The sequence below is a fragment of the Oncorhynchus kisutch genome, linkage group LG11 (assembly GCF_002021735.2).
Source record: "Oncorhynchus kisutch isolate 150728-3 linkage group LG11, Okis_V2, whole genome shotgun sequence".
Taxonomy (NCBI): domain Eukaryota; kingdom Metazoa; phylum Chordata; class Actinopteri; order Salmoniformes; family Salmonidae; genus Oncorhynchus; species Oncorhynchus kisutch.
In genome coordinates, this window is record NC_034184.2 from 62,645,348 (window position 1) to 62,665,613 (window position 20,266).

The 20,266-nt window shown below is 42.5% G+C and overlaps 1 protein-coding gene across 4 annotated transcripts; it reads left to right on the forward strand.

Moving 5' to 3' along the window:
• Window positions 1-284: 284 nt before the first annotated feature.
• Window positions 285-17,452, forward strand: pxdc1b (PX domain containing 1b). Of its 4 annotated transcripts, none has more exons than XM_031836082.1 (7): window positions 305-521; window positions 1,008-1,286; window positions 6,763-6,854; window positions 7,039-7,156; window positions 7,612-7,735; window positions 13,923-14,065; window positions 15,699-17,452. In XM_031836082.1, the coding sequence occupies exons 2-6, from the start codon at window positions 1,031-1,033 to the stop codon at window positions 14,044-14,046; spliced, it is 714 nt and encodes a 237-aa protein (XP_031691942.1). In that variant the 5' UTR covers window positions 305-521; window positions 1,008-1,030; the 3' UTR covers window positions 14,047-14,065; window positions 15,699-17,452. The 4 variants fall into 4 exon arrangements, with proteins under 4 accessions (XP_031691941.1, XP_031691942.1, XP_020350270.1 ...); XM_020494681.2 differs by having other exon boundaries at window positions 306-521; window positions 950-1,286; XM_031836081.1 differs by having other exon boundaries at window positions 285-521; window positions 950-1,286; window positions 13,923-17,452.
• Window positions 17,453-20,266: the final 2,814 nt, after the last annotated feature.

Sequence of the window (20,266 nt, forward strand, 5' to 3'; positions counted from 1 at the left end):
TGGCCACATAACTCACTACTCGTTTCCTACACATCTCAACAGCAATCAAGTAGGTTTTTTGTAGATCTTGTGTAGTAGTTCAGTAGTACTTTTTCATGAGGGTTACTACATCTACTCCTGAGTCCAGGTTGACATACTATAACTGCTGAACACAACTGTACATCAGAAAGAAAAGGTATGCAAGTTTTGAAGTAGCCTAGGCAGCTTACATGGACAATTCGGTCTCTCTTTGCGCAGTTGCATTCCTTGCATAGTATCCACACTGTTGACAAGGAGCGAGGAAGAAGAAGAGGGGAGGGAGAGAGGAGTCAACTTCTGCGAGGGGAGGAAACCGACGGATATTTTTCGCCTGAGCGACAAAAGCCGTCAACTCTGGAATCAGTGTGCAAGATGCATCCTCTAAAGGCAAACGTCGACAAACTGTCAGGGGAGTAAAGCCTTGAAGAACAGGACATCGAATATGCAATTATTTTGCATTCAGTTCTACGCATGAAGTTAATCAGAAGACTCGTAGAAGAACAGTAAGACGATAAAAGAACAATATACTAACATTTTGTGAAGGGCAACTAACTGTTTTAAGGCGTCATCTGTGACCCTGAACTTAAAGTGGACTAGTAAATAAATCATTGTTATTGAACAACAGCTAAATAGCTATTTTCGAGTCCATTTGAATTCTGGGAGGATTATATCAAGTAAAAACTCATTATTTTCTTACCCTGTGGTGACTAATGACTATGAAGGCGGTAACAGTGCCACGTTTAAGACTGCGTCTGTGATGGGCTGAGCAAGCGAAACTGAAATAATTTTGTTGGTTTTCTACATTGTAACGGTTTTAGAGTTATGACGGAGGTTTTTGAAGTGGTCTTGGCCACTATTCCTTATATTAGCATTTCCCCCACATGCTTACAAGTTAATGATTTATTTGAAATTGTTATTTTACCCGGTTCAGGGTGGGCAATGTGATTCCAAAGTCCATGACTTCACTTCAACGTCCCACTCCTTCTCAGAATGCTGGACTGACTGCTGAGGAATGGCATCGGCGATATTCGAGGGGACGTCTCTGGTCAACATGTTTGTCAAGGATTGCTGGGTGAACGGGATCCGGAGACTGATCATAAATCAGCGAGGAGAGGAAGAAGAATTCTACGAGATCAGAACCGAGTGGTCAGACAGAAACGTTTTGTATTTGCACAGGAGTTATTCCGATTTTGGGAGATTGTTCAAAAGACTGGTTGAATCATTCCCTGAGGACAGAAGAGCTCTCTCCAAGTCGCCGCTTATCGAAGGTTGGTATAGTGTACCCCATGCCACTGAAAATTGTGTTTAATCAATTAACCAATTAAGTAATGAATTATATGGTCATTTGAAGACAATAGCCACAATACAATTCGGATGTTTTTTCTATTAATTGGCCTTTTGACCAATCACATAAGATCTTTTCACATCAGCTCTGTTTCATAGCTGATGTGATTGGTCAAAAGACCAATTAGCTAAAATAAAAAAGATAAGCCAATGTTTTGACGTGTTGAGAACTTTGTCATCAAATATTGTATTCAAATGGGTATTTTTGACAGGTCGGAATTATATGGCACATTTGATATAGATAGATCTGTTGATATAGATAGATAGATCTGTTGTATTGTTTACAGTGGATAAATAAAGACTAATTGTTGTTTTCATGACCCAGGTAGACACTGTCCGTTTAATAATTGATTGGATCCACTTTGGAGAACACATAATACCAGACCTATCAAATAGCTGCTCTTTGGTCTACATGATTCCGGATACTGTTTTAGGTTCTCTGGGAACCCCCTAACATGATTGACTGGAACTTAAGTCAAGAGCAATAGGACTGATTTAACTGGCTATCCTTTATCACTTATCAGCAGCACCTTTTTGGTAGTTTGGTTTTCAGAGCTGGAGGCTATTGGGTAGGTTTATAGTTGCACAGGCTAACTGTCAAAATTTAAATCATATTGGAAAAGGTTAATGTGTGGATTTGTCAGTGAATGTTTTCGATAAATTAGGAGGTGGCCTATTCATTGCATGTTGGCTTTAATAATGTTGAGGTAACGCTGAAAGGCTCAGTTACTCCCCCCTATCGAGTGTTTGTGGACCATTTCAATAATACATTAAATGTTATCAAATGTTTAGGTTGTGATTAGGCTAATCTACTGTATGTCCCGCGTGATTGAATTGTTGACCAGCTTGTTCTGCAATAGAAGCAGATCATATCCTGTAGTAATGGGTAAAGATAAACAGAACCCCCAGACAGTTGGAAAGGATTGTGACACATGAAAGCCAAACACACTGCCCTGGGTTGTGTACCTCTTACTGCCCTGTCTGTCAAGATGGTGCCCTGACATTGCCCAGGCTGGGTGCTGTCTGGCAGGATGCCCAGCTCATGCCACTTCTATGCCCAGCTAGCACATAACATTCTGAGAACCATATGTTTCTTAGAGCGTGGTTCTTCCGCATAACACTTTCTGCAGGTTTCCACGTGGTTCTGTTTAAAGTCAATGTTCAGAGAATGTTAAGAAACAACGTTCTTCTGTGTGAATTTCAGTACTTTCAGCATAACATTTTCTGCAGCTCTGTTGGCCGCACCCACTAATTGGCCACACCTGATCTTAATGAGTGCTTATTTCCTTTGAAAGGAAGCAGAGCCTGTTTGAATAGACTCAAGTGAACAGCTTCGTATGAGTTTAAAAATAAATTTAAAAAACATGGCAGGCTAGCTCCATCCTGGTGGCGCAGTGGGCTAATTCCTTGGATAGTGAACAGAATATCATATGTTTGAATCTCACTGATGCCATGCCACAAAAAAATGTTTTTATGTGTTTGCATGTTCAAAGCATAAGCAAATAAATGTTTATCTGTGTTTGGAGTTGAAATCAGTTATCCAAACTAAGCTAGCAGTGTTATTAAAACTCTTATTGAAACATTCTGTGAAAGGAACCTCCCTGCTATACATAAAAATGTACATTCCCAGAACAGGCCCCCAAAAACATTTTGTTCTCAGAACGTTTAAAAAAACGTTCAGTTTTATTGTTCAGGAACCTTATGGCTTCGTTCCCAGAACCAATGGGAAACCAAAAACGTATGTTCCCACAACTTCCAAGGAACCAAATGTGATAGCTGGGTGTTCACCCTGCACAGCCTCTCTGGTACTTCTATTTTGTCTGTGTCCATTCAGCTTACAGTAAGTGTGTTTTGTAAACTGTCTCCCCACGCCAGCCTTTTTGTGGCGACTGGAAGGCTCTGTTTCCTTCCCATACACCGAAATAGCTGTCACTGCTGAGGATGGGCTCTTCTCCTTTCTCGGCTGCGTGTGATGCAAAACGACTCATTTTGGACTTCTTCTTTTCCTGGTGTCTCATCGTCCATTCTCATGTCTTGTTGTTTGATACGAACGGAGGGAGATGGGTATTGAAATAGGGACTTCATCCAAGTGTTACTCCAGTAGTGGTGTCGGTAGAGTTGAATCATGTCAGTGATGGATAGCTGGCCACAGATGAATCCCATTCCGTTTCCCCATGCCCTTTCATTTCCACCTCGGCTCAATATTTTATTTAGATCCGTCTTCTAATTGCCACTCAGATCAAAAGTGGACCTAGCTCGAGCTGTCCTTGCTTCCCTATGTTGTGTTCTTTTATTCGCACTGTTTCTGGCCCTACTCTTGTTTCTGTGCTGTACCTAGGCAACAAGAGAGGCGTGCAGAACTTCTAGGGAACTTTCAGGCTGAGGTCATTGTGGTGAGAGGGTGATATAGAAGGAGTGGCTGAAGGAGTGGGCCTCCTATATTTAGGCTAGCCCCTACTGTGGCCTGCTTAGGCCTTCATCATCAGTCACCTGACATGTGACCCTGGAGTGGGCATCACAGACAGGAAGTGATGTGCTGGTTCTGCTGGCATGAGAGCCAGTCACGAGGGCACCGCCCAAACATCTAGACATAACAGACTCAGACTGGTGACGGAGAGGACAGCCGAGAACACTGTTTAAAGGCTTAACCTAAGATTTACTATGGAATTTGGCACTCTGTATCTATTGATAAAACGGCAACACCTTATGGAACATACTCATCTAACCGGGGAGATGGTGGTTAGATAATGTTGCAGTACATGACACTACTAAAGGCTATAATGTTGTAGTATCATGCTGACATGGGCCGGTCTGATGTGCTGTAGGATGTCATTGTGAAATAGCTGTTGATAAGGTCTTATAAATGTTGAAATATCATGTGTAAGGATGATGTGGAGGCTCATGCTTCCTGTCATGTTGTCTGTCCTCCTGCCATGGTTGATATGCAAATGACAGCACAAACAGGTATCACATTAAGTAGTTGTGTAACTACACTTTTTCATTGCATTGTAAGCTTGTTTAATTACGAAATCTATTACCATAAATGGTTGTAGCTACACTTTAAAAAAGCGAGAAAGTAATAATATGCTCGCTACAATGGGCAGAAAACAGATTTTTGTTGGTAAAGATACTAGCAGTATCTGTGCAATGTTCCTCAGCCAACTAAATGCAGGCTATGAACTACTGTTGGCCTATTTCTTGGCTACAGGCAAATTCTTTGATGTGCACATGGGAACAGTTTGAATGGCCAGAATGCTGGTAGAGAGGACAATTATTAGACCATTTTGGCCCCATACTTATTGTGTTACACAAGGAGAACAGAAAACACAAGTTTAGTGTTTCCCTCTTCAACGCGATTCCAGGAAGTGGAGACAGGAAATGGACTCTTCCACAGGAAGTGAGGACATGCACTCAGGGAGCCTGGTCGGAAACAAACACAGCTGATTTTTAGTTTCAAAATATTTCATGGCTTATTTTTCAGATGACCACTATTTCTATACATTTAGCTTCAACTTCGAAATATAATTAATTGAGAGAGAGGAATATGTTAAGTGGTTGTGTTCCATTTTCAAATCTACAACTTTATTTTGGCATTCCACGCCAGCGCTCATGTTGCTCACGTTTCCATATCAAAGGTGAAATCCCATGGACAGATTTCCAAACATCTGTTTACAAGGAAAACAGCGAGGCGGTTTTCGAGTTTTGTCTGAGGACAGTTATCTTCGTGTTTGTTGCATTTGAGCAACCGCCATGTGTGGTGAAGATTTGTTGCTTTTTCCTTGAGGATATGCTCCCAGGGGTACAAGGCATGTCTTTCAAATGAAACATCCTATAAAGAAGAGAAGACCATATAATATTCAAAATGGCACACTGTAACTCTACCATGACATAACCAAGAATACTAATCATACGTCTAAGCCTATGATTAAATAAACAACAATACAATAAACCTCTTATTTGCAGACCAACAAGTACTTATTGGCTTTTGCTGGTTTGGACAAACCGAGCTGTTTCTCTTAAAAAGAAGAATATGATCCTGGAACCCTGTGAGGTGCAGCCCTGGGTGGGGGATTCTATGGTTGCCTCTCAAATGGCATCATATTCCCTATAAGTGCGCACTACTTTGTTTGTTTTTTAACCAAAAACATTTCATGACCTAATCACTCCTCAAACCCTGGGGCGTAAATGTCATGACTGTGGGCCATTAGAAATGAATGAGATTGTTACATCAGCAGAGCGCTGCCTCGCATCCTCTTACGCAGCCCTCTATCTATCCGAAGGGAGCAGCTCTGTGGCTGCATCGTGCGCACTAGTCGCATCACCTCAGTAAGACCTCATCAGTAGTTTTCTGGAGGATCGTCATCATCAACCTCACTATCGTAGTCATCATGACTATGAATGGCCGTACATGCTATTTTGGGACTAGTTGGAACTGGAAGGCAGAACCGATGACTAATGCGTCATAGTCACTAGTTTTCACTCTGCATCATTGGATTGTAAAGGCTGAAGTACATATTCACTCACACATCCCCCTGTTTATGAAAGGTCCAAACCAACTAAGCAGGCTACTTTCCACTCTTTTTTTGGACATGTGTTTGCCAATATTAAAGTCCTCATTGCTAGTGCTTATTCCCGAAGTGAAACTTTCCACCCAGCTTCTAAATCTAAAACCTCTCTTATACTTTGCATTGTCAATACATGTATCATGCTGCTGAGGTAGATAGGTGTGCTGTATGTCTATACTGCAGTTTTCCTATATTCTGCTGTTACCACTTTCAGATCCTGTGCTGCCTATTTCCTAGCATTCACTGAGCCGTGTTGGCATTCTTGCTGGTTATCCTATTTGTGACACGTGCAGTTGCGTGCTCTTAAAACTAAGTCCACTTAACTTAAATAAGTCTATTTGTGTTTCTCTGTACTTGCCATGCCCAGAACAAATATCACAGGAGCATTGTGATTGTGAATATAAAGGTTCTTATTTTACTGATTGCCACCTTTTCAATTATATATTTTTTGGCAACCTTTTTTACATGAGTAAAGTTGAATTGGGCCCTCCTCCCATTTAGCCTTTGTGTGTCCTGGCCTGTGGATAGATAAGATGCTAGTTGACACAAAGGTCAAAGTAGCTGCCCTATTGTTATGGTGGATGCACAGATAGGATTTACCTCATGTTCTCTCAGTAGGAAAGTTATTTTGGTCTGAAAGCTCAGGCTGTCTCAAAATGATGGCTTTTGGTTTGTCTTGGGAATCAAATCAAATTTTAAATGTGTACCTGGTTTGTTACCTGAGAATTTACTTGAGACTTAAGAATTTCAGTTTTGTGAGATTAATACAATAAAAAGTGGTAATAACCATGTAATAACCTTTGACTGCGTTATGTTTGTGTCATTTTGTGTTTAGGTCTGGTTAAGATTAAAGAGGCCAGTGACATTGAGCTGAAACTAAATGAGGTGGAGAAGCTACTGAAGAATGCCATCAACATGCCATGGAAGGTGGGTCACTAGTCGTCTTGGACTGCCCTCTACACATTTGGATTTGATCAACTTGTATGCAAACCTATTCATTTATACACCTTCCAACATACCACATTTGACTCAGATTAGTTATAATGCATTTTTGTATGGCTCTCATAAATAGAACCCATGCTCATACTATCTGTGCTGTCTGTCTCCCCAGTATTCTAGGTCAGAGGTGGTGTTGACATTCTTTGAGCGATCACCGCTGGACCAAGTGCTGAAGAATGACAACGTCCACAAGATCCAGCCATGCTTCCAGAGTCCATACAAGATATCAGGTATTGATTCGTGGTGAAACACAGGGAAAACACTCCGCTTTCTTCCCAGTATTAACTGGGGCTCCCGAATGGCGCAGCGGTCTAAGGCACTGCATCCCAGTCCTAGAGGCGTCACTACAGATCCTGGTTTGATTCCAGGCTGTATCACAACCGGCCATGACGGGTAGACTGTCATTGTAAATAAGAATTGGTTCTTAACTGACTTGCCTAGTTAAATCAAATTTAAAAACGAAGTAACTTTCCTTTTAACCACCCAAACAACCAATGACATCCGAACCAGGAAACCTCTGAGTAATGGTTAATATAGGATAAGATAAGCTGGAATTGTATCGTCTGTTTTCACAGAAATGTGCCTTGCGTTATAAAGAATTCCTTACAGGACATATAAACAACAGACAAAACATGGGGTAGACTGTTCATGTCCTAAACTGTAGAATGTGTTCTGTGCCCTACAGAGATCATGCGTTCCAATGGCTTCTGTCTGGCCAACACTGAGACAATCGTGTTTGATGAGAGTCTGCCACAGGATGCAGAGAGACCCTCATCCACTGACTCTGCTGCTGGCTCTGCAGAACACCTGTAAGTAACACGTGACTTTACGACTTCTTTTACCTGTTAGATTCACCTTACCAGTCAGTATCAATGTCATTGTGTATTGAGACAAATGGGCATTTCTTCTTCCTCATAAGAGGTGAAATTGTGTGTGCCGTAGATATTTTAATATTTCTAATACAATGTTGACTTTGGACTGTAACTCCCTGCACCACAACCAGAGAAGCGTGGCAGTATCACGCGTTAACCAGAATGACTGAGGTTGAAGAGGAAAAGTGTTTTCTCCTGAATTTAGGCCTATTTTATTATACAAACATGATATATCCTGTTACTTTTCGTACAGTTCACATTCTCTTTACTACACACACACCTACAGGGACCTTTTAGGATCACAAGTGTTTGTGTGTGCCCTTTTGAGTATGTGAGTACCATGCATTCCTTGAATTTCAAAGAGGTTCCAGGGTCCCCCTCAGGAAATGTCTCAGTGCACCTCTTCCTTCCCTGGGTGGGGTGTGAGGAGGGAAGCTAGGGAGGGACCTTTACTCAGTCTCCACAACAAAATATTTTTCACCAAATATTACAATGCGGTTAAAGTCAGAGTCATTAAAGTCATTAAAACTTGTTTTTAAACCACTCCACAAATTTCTTGTTAACAAAATATTGTTTTGGAAAGTAGGTGAGGACATCTACTTTGTGCATGACACAAGTAATTTTTCCAACAATTGTCTACAGACCAATTTATTTCACTGTATCACAATTCCAGTGGGTCAGAAGTTTACATACACTAAGTTGACTGTGCCTTTAAACAGCTTGGAAAATTCCAGAAAATTATGTCATGGCTTTAGAAGCTTCTGTTAGGATAAATTACATCATTTGATTCAATTGGAGGTATACCTGTGGATTTATTTCAAGGCCAACCTTCAAACTCAATGCCTCTTTGCTTGACATCTTGGGATTTGTTTTTAAATCAGCCAAGACCTCAGAAAAAAAACATTGTAGACCTCCACAAGTCTGGTTCATCCTTGGGAGCAATCTCCAAACGCCTAAAGGTACCACATTCATCTGTACAAACAATAGTACGCAAGTATAAGCACCATGGGACCACGCAGCCGTGATACCGCTCAGGAAGGAGACTCGTTCTGTCTCCTAGAGATGAACATACTTTGGTGCGAAAAGTGCAAATCAATCCCCGATCAACAGCAAAGGACCTTGTGAAGATGCTGGGGGAACAGGTACAAAAGTATCTATATCCACAGTAAAACAATTCCTATATTGACATAACCTGAAAGACCGCTCAGCAAGGAGGAAGCCACTGCTCCATAACCGGCATAAAAACGCCAGACTACGGTTTGCAGCTGCACATGGGGACAAAGATCATACTTTTTGGAGAAATGTCCTCTGGTCTGATGAAACAAAAATAGAACTGTTTGTCCATAATGACCATCCTTATGTTTGGAGGAAAAAGGGGGAGGCTAGCAAGCCGAAGAACACCATCCCAACCGTGAAGCACAGGAGTGGCAGCATCATGTTGTGGGGATGCTTTGCTGCACGAGGGACTGGTGCACTTCACAAAATAGATGGCATCATGAGGTGGGAAAATTATGTGGATAAATTGAAGCAACATATCAAGACATCAGTCAGGAAGTTAAAGCTTGGTCGCAAATGGGTCTTCCAAATGGACAATGACCCCAAGCAAACTTAAAGTTGTGGCAAAATGTCTTAAGGACAACAAAGTCAAGGTATTGGAGGGACCATCACAAAGCCCTGACCTCATCCTATAGAAAATGTACGAGTAAGGACAAACCTGACTCGGTTACACCGGCTCTGTCAGGAGGAATGGGCCAAAATTCACCCAACTTATTGTGGGAAGTTTGTGGAAGGCTACCCGAAACGTTTGACTCAAGTTAAACAATTTAAAGGCATTGCTACCAAATACTAATTGAGTGTATGTAAACTTCTGACCCACTGGGAATGTGATGAAAGAAATAAAAGCTGAAATAAACAATTCTCTACTATTATTCTGACATTTCACATTCTTAAAATTAAAATAAAGTGGTGATCCTAGCTGGGAATTTACATGGATTAAATGTCAGGAATTGTGAAAAACTGAGTTTAAATATATTTGGCTAAGGTGTATGTAAACTTCCGACTTTAACTGAGTCTTCTCACCTGGATCATCATAGCTAGCTAGCTGCAATCCGAGTGACTACTTCTGGCTAACGTATCTGTCCCGAAGCAAGCACCAATTAGCCTGGAGCTAGCCCATACTAGGCCAATCTCCCAGATAGCTGAAGAGGTCCATCAGCCACTCCTGGACCCCTTTTACTGCCGGTACGGGGTACGGAACCCCGCCAATTCTTCACAACTGGACTAGCGACTTAATCTGCTCAAGGGGGTTACTCAACTGGCTCCTACGTCGTGACAACCCTGAATGCCCATCTGCTAGCCGCGGCCCGCTAGCTCCCGCTAGCTGTCTAGACCATATCGGACTGTTAGCTAATAGGTCCGTTGGCCAATTTCTCGTACCACTATTCCTATTTTGCCAATCGGCCTGGGCCCCTTTTACCACACAAAGCCCTGCTTATCCATCACGACTGGACTACCGACATAATCTGTCCCAGGGTCTTTTTTCCAAAAGGCCCCTTCGTCGCGACGTCCCCTGAATGCCCATCTGCTAGCCTGCTAGCCGTGGCCCGCTAGCTGTCTAGAGCATATTGGAATGTTAGCTGAATAGATCCATTTGTCAATTGGACTGGACCCCTCTGCTACACTGAACCCTACTAATCTATCACGACTGGCCTATCGACAGAACCGCACGAGGAGGCTAAAACAGTCTTTCCTCTGTCACGACGTCCCTCTAAGACCCTTCTGCTAGCTTGCTAGCCCCGGCCTGCTAGCAGTCTGAATCGCTGTGTATCCAGCCAGCACAACCATTCACTGGACCCTTAAGATTACTCGGCTACGCATGCCTCTCCCTAATGTCAATATGCCTTCACTGTTCTGGTTAGTGATTGTTTTATTTCACTGTAGAGCCTCTAGCCCTGCTCAATATGCCTTAACCAACCATTTAGTTCCATCTGCCACATATGCAATGACATCACCTGGTTTAAATGTTTCTAGAGACAATATCTGTCTCATCATCACTCAATGCCTAGGTTTACTTCCAATGTACTCACATCCTACCATACCTTTGTCTGTACATTATGCCTTGAATCTATTCTATCGCGCCCAGAAACCTGCTCCTTTTACTCTGTGTTCCGAACGTACTAGACAACCAGTTCTTATAGCCTTTAGCCGTACCCTTATCCTACTCCTCTGGTGATGTAGAGGTTAATCCAGGACCTGCAGTGCCTAGCTCCACTCCTATTCCCCAGGTGATCTCATTTGTTGACTTCTGTAACCTTAAAAGCCTTGGTTTCATGCATGTTAACACTAGAAGCCGCCTCCCTAAGTTTGTTTTATTCACTGCTTTAGCACACTCTGCCAACCCGGATGTCTTAGCCGTGTCTGAATCTTGGCTTAAGGAAGACCACCAAAACCCCTAAAATTTCCATCCCAAACTATAACATTTCCCGCCACGATAGAAATGCCGAAGGGGGCGGAGTTGCAATCTACTGCAGAGTTCTCTTATTATCCAGGTCTGTACCCAAACAATTCGAGCTTATACTTTTAAAAATCCACCTTTCCAAAAACAAGTCTCTCACCCTTGCCGCTTGCTATAGACCACCCTCGGCCCCCAGCTGTGACCTGGACACCATATGTGAATTGATTGCCCCCCCATCCATCTTCAGCGCTCGTGCTGTTAGGTGAACTAAACTGGGACATGCTTAATACCCAGGCCATACTATAATCTAAACTTGATGCCCTCAATCTCACACAAATGCGTAAACATGGGCACCCTCATAGATATCATCCTAACCAACCTGCCCTCCAAATACACCTCTGCTGTTTTCAACCAAGATCTCAGCGATCACTGCCTCATTGCCTGCATCCGTAATGGGTCTGTGGTCAAACGACCACCCCTCCTCACTGTCAAACACTCCCTAAAACACTTCAGCGAGCAGGCCTTTCTAATCGACCTGGCCGGGGTATCCTGGAATAATACTGACCTCATCCCGTCAGTAGATGATGCCTGGTTATTCTTTAAAAGTGCCTTCCTCACCCTCTTAAATTAGCATGCTCCATTCAAAAATTTTAGAACCAGGAATAGATATAGCCCTTGGTTCACTCCAGACCCGACTGCCCTTGACCAGCACAAAAGCTTTTTCAAACAGCAATTTGCATCCTGTAGCACAAACTCAAAAAAAGTTCTGGGACACTAAAGTCCATGGAGAATAAGAGCACCTCCTCCCAGCTGCCCACAGCACTGAGAATAGGAAACACTGTCACCACGATAAATCCACTATAATTGAGAATTTCATGAAGCGTTTTTCTACGGCTGGCCATGCTTTCCACCTGGCTACCCCTACTCCGGTCAACTACCCGGCACCCCCCACAGCAACTCGCCCAAGCCTCCCCCATTTCTCCTTCACCCAAATCCAGATAGCTGATGTTCTGAAAGAGCTGCAAAATCTGGACCCCTACAAATCAGCCGGGCTAGACAATCTGGACCCTCTCATTCTAAAATGATATGCCGAAATTGATGCAACCTCTATTACTAGCCTGTTCAATCTCTCTTTCGTATCATCTGAGATTCCCAACAATTGGAAAGCTGTCGCGATCATCTCCCTCTTCAAAGGGAGAGACACTCTAGACCCAAACTGCTACAGACCTATATCTATCCTACCCTGCCTTTCTAAGGTCTTCGAAAACAAAGTTAACAAACAGTACCTTCTCTGCTATGCAATCTGGTTTCAGAGCTGGTCATGGGTGCACCTCAGCCACGCTCAAGGTCCTAAACGATATCATAACCGCCATCGATAAGAGACATTACTGTGCAGCCGTATTCGACGACCTGGCCAAGGCTTTCGACTCTGTCAATCACCACATTCTTATCGGCAGACTAAACAGCCTTGGTTTCTCAAATGACTGCCTCGCCTGGTTCACCAACTACTTCTCTGATAGTGTTCAGTGTGTCAAATCAGAGGGCCTATTGTCTGGACCTCTGGCAGTCTCTATGGGGGTGCCACAGGGTTCAATTCTCGGGCCGACTCTTCTGTGTATATCAATAATGTCGCTCTTGCTGCTGGTGATTCTCTGATCCACCTCTACGCAGACAACACCATTCTGTATACTTCTGGCCCTTCTTTGGACACTGTGTTAACAACCCTCCAGATGAGCTTCAATGCCCTAAAACTCTCCTTCCGTTGCCTCCAACTGCTCTTAAATGCAAGTAAAACTAAATGCATGCTCTTCAATCGATCGCTGCCCACACCTGCCCGCTCGTTCAGCATCGCTACTCTGGACTCTCCTTCCAGACTCGTATTAAGCATCTCCAATCCAAAATTGAATTTAGAATTGACTTCCTATTTCACAACAAAGCATCCTTCACTCATGCTGCCAAACATGCCCTTGTAAAACTGACCATCCTACTGATCCTTGACTTTGGCGATATAATTTTCCAACACTACTCAACAAATTGGATCCAGTCTATCACAGTGCCATCCGTTTTGTCACCAAAGCCCCATATCCTATCCACCACTGGGACCAGTATTCCCTCGTTGGATGGCCCTCGCTTCATATTCGTCACCAACCCACTGGCTCCAGGTCATCTATAAGTCTTTACAAAAAAAATTGCCAAAAAAAACATTCGCTGAAGCTGGAGTCTTATCTCCCTCTCTCTAAGTTTAAGCATCAGCTGTCATTGTACCTGTACACACTGTATCATCACTGTACCTATACACAGCCAATCTGTAAATAGCACCCCCAACTACCTCATACACATATTGTTACTTATCCTCTTGCACCCCAGTATCTCTATTCTCTACTTGCACATCTGTCATTCCAGTGTTAATGCTAAATTGTAATTATTTTGCCTCCATGGCCTATTTATTGCCTTACCTCCCTACTCTTCTATTGAACACGTTTTAGTAAATGTAGTGTCTTAGTATGGGTTGACCACTTGGTCCATTCCTAATGGGCACGGACGTCAATTCAACATCTATTCCACATTGATTTAACGTACCTGAATTAATAGGATGTGGAAACAACTATGATTCAACCGGTGTGCCCAGTGAGTTGAGTGATACCCATGTCTGGCGTTTTCCTCTCTTAGGTACGAGGATGGCAGGGAGTTCCTGACTGTGGAACCAGACATCAGTGACGATGACTCCGATGCCTACGTCACAAACCTGTCTTACTACCATCTGGTCCCCTTTGAGACGGACATCCTGGAATGAGGAGCCAAAATGGCTGACGGTTAGCATCACTGCCTGCTCAGATGCTGTCAGAAACCAACCCATGTCATGTGACCTAGCTGTGGGCAGCTCTGTCCAGCATGTTGGCCACAAATGTTACAGTAGCTGCACAACTGCACCGAATAACTTTGCTACTGCTGCTTATAGGCCAACGTTTGTCATGGCAGCTTTGTCTCTGTCGAATCAGAGAGCAGATCCTGGGGTTCAGCGGCTGTATGGACAGACATACACACAGACTGTAGTATTATTCACAAAGATTGTATAGAGAGAGATTTAATATCACTGGCTTACAAAGTCCAATGTCTGTGATATCACCAGTGTGCCTCATCCTCTATCCTCAAGATGCGGTTATAAGGAAATAAGGAGATTGCCCATGTCTTGCTTCCCGTGTCCTCTCTCCTCTATAATTGTGCATTTGAGTTTTCTTTGGGATTGAACTTGGTGTACTTCATAGAACTGTGTTCAGTGTCAGCCTTAAACTGCAGTATTGTCATTACAACCAGTATTACGAAAGATTATTGTTTTATGTGGAGTGATAGCTTGACTTTTCTAATTGGGATTGAATGGGAAATTAACTTTTTTTGGTTCACTGTGACTTTTCCTCACCACACCTATTGTTAGGACGACAGGTTAGGGATGTTATTGTGTTCAAAACATCAAATCGGAACACTACATCACTGTATGAATGACAGTACCAGATTGGTTTGAGTAGCAAAAATGTAACAGTTGCGTAATCTTCGTCTAGGGGATTGTTATCATGTGCATAGTGTACGCAAGCAGTGTTTTGCTGGTTCAAGCAAGGCCATGTCAGACCCTGTATTATGCTGTATAGGCTACTGTAATTCCACAACTCAGTCCAACAGCTGACTATAGTCTCTGTGTGGGAGTCTGCAGCGTAGCCAGCCACTGGAGAAACAAATATTCTCTGTTTCTAAAGATAACAAATGACAATGTTGTGTGGAAAACCACTATAAGGGAATTTAGGCCAACACTGGATTTTTCCTCTTCCTGTTGTTTGGCAAATAAACATCAGTTTAAACACAGCCACAACATGATTTCCCCAATATCACTAAATAAGACATCATTTGGACACCAAACATGTGGGAATGGCACATTTGAAAATATGGCATGCCCCAACATGGTTTCTGTCCACATTTCAAGTCAAATTAAAGATGAAAAAAATAAATAATAATTGACTCAGCATTTGTTTCCAGTGGAAGGTTTTCCAGGTGTCTGCACTTTCAGCAGTCCTGTAGATGTAGTGGTAACTTGTTTAGTCGCTCACATGTGTTCCTGTCTCCCTACAGAAGTGAGTCTAGTTTTTCTCTGTATGTGTGAAGCTGCAGCAGCATTGAGCCCTCTGGCTACTGGGTAGGTAGCTACGTAGCTAGCTGTCTGTCTTCCACTGCTCTGTATTGTTCTGCAGCCACAGGGGTTTGCCCCTCCCCTGAATCCACAGGCACTGAACATTCTGAAACTTGGCACATGGGGCCTTTACCCGACCCTAAACTCCCCTCCCCTAGTTAGCAACACAGTCATGCCCATTGCTCAGCCCGTGAGAAAACCTAGGTCTTTCTCAACATGTGAAACTATCCCACTTTTTTCTCTTCCTGCTTTCTTCTCTATTTTCTCAGAGGCAGAGAGCCTAAAGAGGAGGAAAAACACATTTTTGGGCACTGGAGGTGGTTCTGTTGACTGGCTGCGTTGGAGAAATGGCACCACATCCTTCTTAATGCTCCCTGGGAGAGAAGGAAAATCCCACCACTAGCAACTCAATGCTGAAATAAGGAACTGGACTATTTAAAAGGAAAATTATACATGATGTATGGAACGGTTGATTGTATTCATTTCTGTTCCGAGTCAGTCTAGACAGTAGACATTGATTCGTGAAGGACCTTGTGCAGTGTGCATGCATCCATCCATCCACCAGTCATGGCTAAACGGTACTCAACTAATCCCGTGTGGCCTCAGGAGTACCCAACCAAACTCCAGTACTCTGGTCTCTCCGCCACACTCTTTGAACACACCAGTATGTCAAGTTCAACAAATGTCAGACATCGGTGTGATCATTTGGAAGATGCTTTTTCTTTTATTACAATGATATTCTAATTTAATATAATGTTAAGAGGTTATTTATTTTTATAGTCCAAATGTTTGACAGACTGGCTGTCATATCGCTAAGCTAACCGTGACCCGCCTTGTAACCTTGTTGATATGCTTACGGCCAGTGTGAGACATATCTTGAAACATACTGCATCTGCTCAGTATTATTAATTATATTAATCAAGAGTCTAAATCCTGTCTGGAGGGGGGCTCTAAACTAACAAATGGAATTGTTATAAGATGGTCATACCAAGGATTATTTAGCTATTTGATTTTGAATGTTAAGGCTCCTTAAGGTATCCCCCAAAAAATATTGGATGAAAAATGGATTAGGCCTACTGTTATTAACCAATAGAAACACATTGAATAACAGATGCACCACGTGGAACAACAGATAGTTAAAAAAATATATATTCTAAAGAAGTTTATTCTGAAGTGTCTGTCGAATATCTGAGAGATATGATCAGGGAACTCTATTTTTTTTAACATGTATTTATCCCCTTATTTTAGGCACTAAACTATCTCAAACTATACTTCAATATATTATTTGAACTGGTACCGGGACCTTCAGTCTTGTGAGGCTTGTGGGTGTCCTAGAGCAAAACGGAGAACATACTTTTTTGTTGTTTTAAAAAAATGTTATTTTACCCCTTTTTTCTCCCCAATTTCGTGGTATCCAATTGATTTTAGTAGCTACTATCTTGTCTCATCGCTACAACTCCCGTACGGTCGGGAGAGACGAAGGTTGAAAGTCATGCGTCTTCAAAACGGAGAACATCGTCATGTTTGGGAGAGTCTCAGCTTTCCACAGAGGGGCGACCGTTCCAGGCGCTACAAACAGAAGTTGGCATAAAAGGCTATACTGTCTTCAGACGAGTCTTGTGGGAATGGTTGAGCAAAACGGAGAACATTGTCGTGTTCGTAAGAGTCCTCTTTCAATCGGTTGTAGGCCAAACGGTTCGGACGCTACAGAGGTTTTCGTGAGAAGACCGATTTTCGGGATGTCTCGTGGTCTGACAAACACCACTCTAGCTCTGCCACCTTTCACCACAGATGCGGAAGGGTGATATCGGCAGAGGCGGTGGATTGAGATGCAGCCCATGCAAAACATATCTCTAGCTTAAACAGACAGATTGATGTTTTTTTGTATAATGTTAATTCGATTTCCGCAGGGGTGCGGACATTGTAAGCCAAGGGTTAATACTTCATTCATTCTGTCTATGATTGGTAGACTATGTAACAGTTATATTAAAGATGTTTTGTAATAAAAAAAGAATAACCTTGACTGTTACTCTTTTTATAATTGAGGCAATATCTAAGCATTATACCTCAATGGAAGAATAGAAAATCGACAGGTACTGCAACTCAAGGCCTACAGCTTCAGGATGTGTGAAACAGGGCTCTCTTGTGGTAGGTATCATAATTACACACAATCAGAATCTAATTATTTAAATCCATGGATGTACATTGTCTACAAAGACTGATGACAACAAAACATAAATAATGGAGTAATAAAACCTTATATTTTAGGTTATATGGTAAAACCATAGAGAATGATAGAGTTATCTAGTGGCCAAAAGGCTGTATTAGCATGGGCAGTGCCATTGAGGTCTACCATTTTAATGTAAACTGTCTGGGGCTTCCAACTTCATTGGCTGATCGCTCCTGGTGAACCTGTTGGAGTCATGTCCAACCGAGTCATCAGGAGGGATCAGCCAATCGTGAAGAAGAGAATTGATTACGTCAAAATGGAGATAGCCTCAAAGGCGCTGCACATGCTGAAATGGTGCCCACAAACTGTTAGGCCCTACACAAAGCTGTCCCAACATCTTACCAGTGCTACACCTGGCCATCCGTGAAACAGTTAATTCAGCCTCATTTACTGCCTTAAAAAAACTGCTGATAAGGCTGACTTGCTGAAACAAATGTGGTTTCTAATGAGAATTGACATGTACAAACTATGGCATAAGGGGATGACAAGCGGATAAGAGGAAATCCGTCATTTCGATTAAGATATTAATGAGCGAGCTAGGACGGACGTAGTCAATATAACTATTTGTTTAACACTTTTGAAATGTACAGTGACATAATTCAGAACAATGGCCGTTCCTACAGTGTTCTCCCTGTACACCAAGTCAGAACCATAGGATAAATGAAGGGGGGCTATAAGCAGATTGAAAGCTCTTACAATGATCTTACGATGATAACATTTCTCTAAAACAGATTATAGGCTACATGTGCACCACCAAGTCAGGACAGTAGGCAAAATTAAGGAGGGTAAATAGACTGAATTATTAGGGTGAGGCACATGGGCTACTAACATCTTACTACACAACATAATGTACACTTAGTATTACTTTCTTAGCTACAGTATACATATCTCTCTGGCATATTACATAATTTATGCAGCAGCAAACAATACATTTTTTGGACTCACCTTGTTGTGCTGTGCTCACTTGAACAGGAAGGTGACGCGGCAGTCCTTCGTGGGCAAATTTTGTTATCAAAGTCTGGCATTCTCTGGATTTATGGTGCTTTCAAAACAACTGGGAACTCAGGAAAAAAATAAGGTCAAATCATGATGGTGTCATTGATCTTCAGGTCGTAGCTCTAGAAAGAGGCCGGATTTACAATTTCCGAGGTGGATGACCATTCAAAACATATTTTGCCAGTCTGAGCTCGTTTATTCCTGACTTCCCAGTTGTCTTGAACTCACTGAAGTCAAGTTTTCGCAGTTCCAAGTTAGCAGTTGTTTTGAGCACGGCACAAATCATGCTTCGTTGACAGTGAAATTCATGAAAAGATCATGATCATTAGAAAGCAAATTACGGACTCCTCTTTAAAGCTGCGTATTTCTCCAAAGCTCAGTTGTCCTAAGTCTGCACAACACTTCCAGGACCTAGGATCAACGGAGACGCTCAAGTTTTTTAATACTATATCTCGACACATTGATGAAAATCAATCATGGCCTCTAAACCTTCAAGCTTCATACTGGACCCTATTCCAACTAAACTACTGAAAGAGCTGCTTCCTGTGCTTGGCCCCCCTATGTTGAACTTAATAAACGGCTCCATATCCACCAGATGTGTACCAAACTCACTAAAAGTGGCAGTAATAAAGCCTTCCTGAAGACAAACAATGTATATGAAACGCTTCAGTCTGGTTTTAGACTCTATCATAGCACTGCGATTGCACTTGTGAAGGTGGTAAATTACCTTTTAATGGCATCAGGCCGAGGCTCTGTATCTGTCCTCGTGGTCCTAGACCTTAGTGTTGTTTTTAATATCGTCGATCACCACATTCTTTTGGAGAGATTGGAAACCCAAATTGGTCTACACGGACAATTTAAGCCATTTTGCCATAACTTTGTAAGTATGATTGGGGTCAATGTCCATTTGGAAGACCCATTTGCGACCAAGCTTTAACTTCCTGACTGATGTCTTGAGATGTTGCTTCAATATATCCACATAATTTTCCTTCCTCATGATGCCATGTATTTTGTGAAGTGCACCAGTCCCTCGTGCAGCAAAGCACCCCCACAACATGATACTGCCACCCCCATGCTTCACGGTTGGGATGGTGTTCTTCAGCTTGCAAGCTTCCCCCTTTTTCCTCCAAACATAACGATGGTCATTGTGGCCAAACAGTTCTATTTTTGTTTCATCAGACCAGAGGACGTTTCTCCAAAAAGTATGATCTTTGTCCCCATGTGCAGTTTCAAACCGTAGTCTGGCTTTTTTAATGGAGGTTTTGGAGCCGTGGCTTCTTCCATGCTGAACGGCCTTTCAGGTTATGTCGATATAGGACTCGTTTTACTGTGGATATAGATACTTTTGTACCTGTTTCCTCCAGCATCTTCACAAGGTCCTTTGCTGTTGTCGGGGATTGATTTGCACTTTTCGCACCAAAGTATGTTCATCTCTAGAGGACAGAACGCGTCTCCTTTCTGAGCGGTATGACAGCTGCGTGGTCCCATGGTGTTTATAATTGCGTACCATTGTTTGTACAGACAGACATGGTACCTTCAGTTTGGAAATTGCTCCCAAGGATGAACCAGACTTGTGGAGGTCTACATTTTTTTCTGAGGTCTTGGCTGATT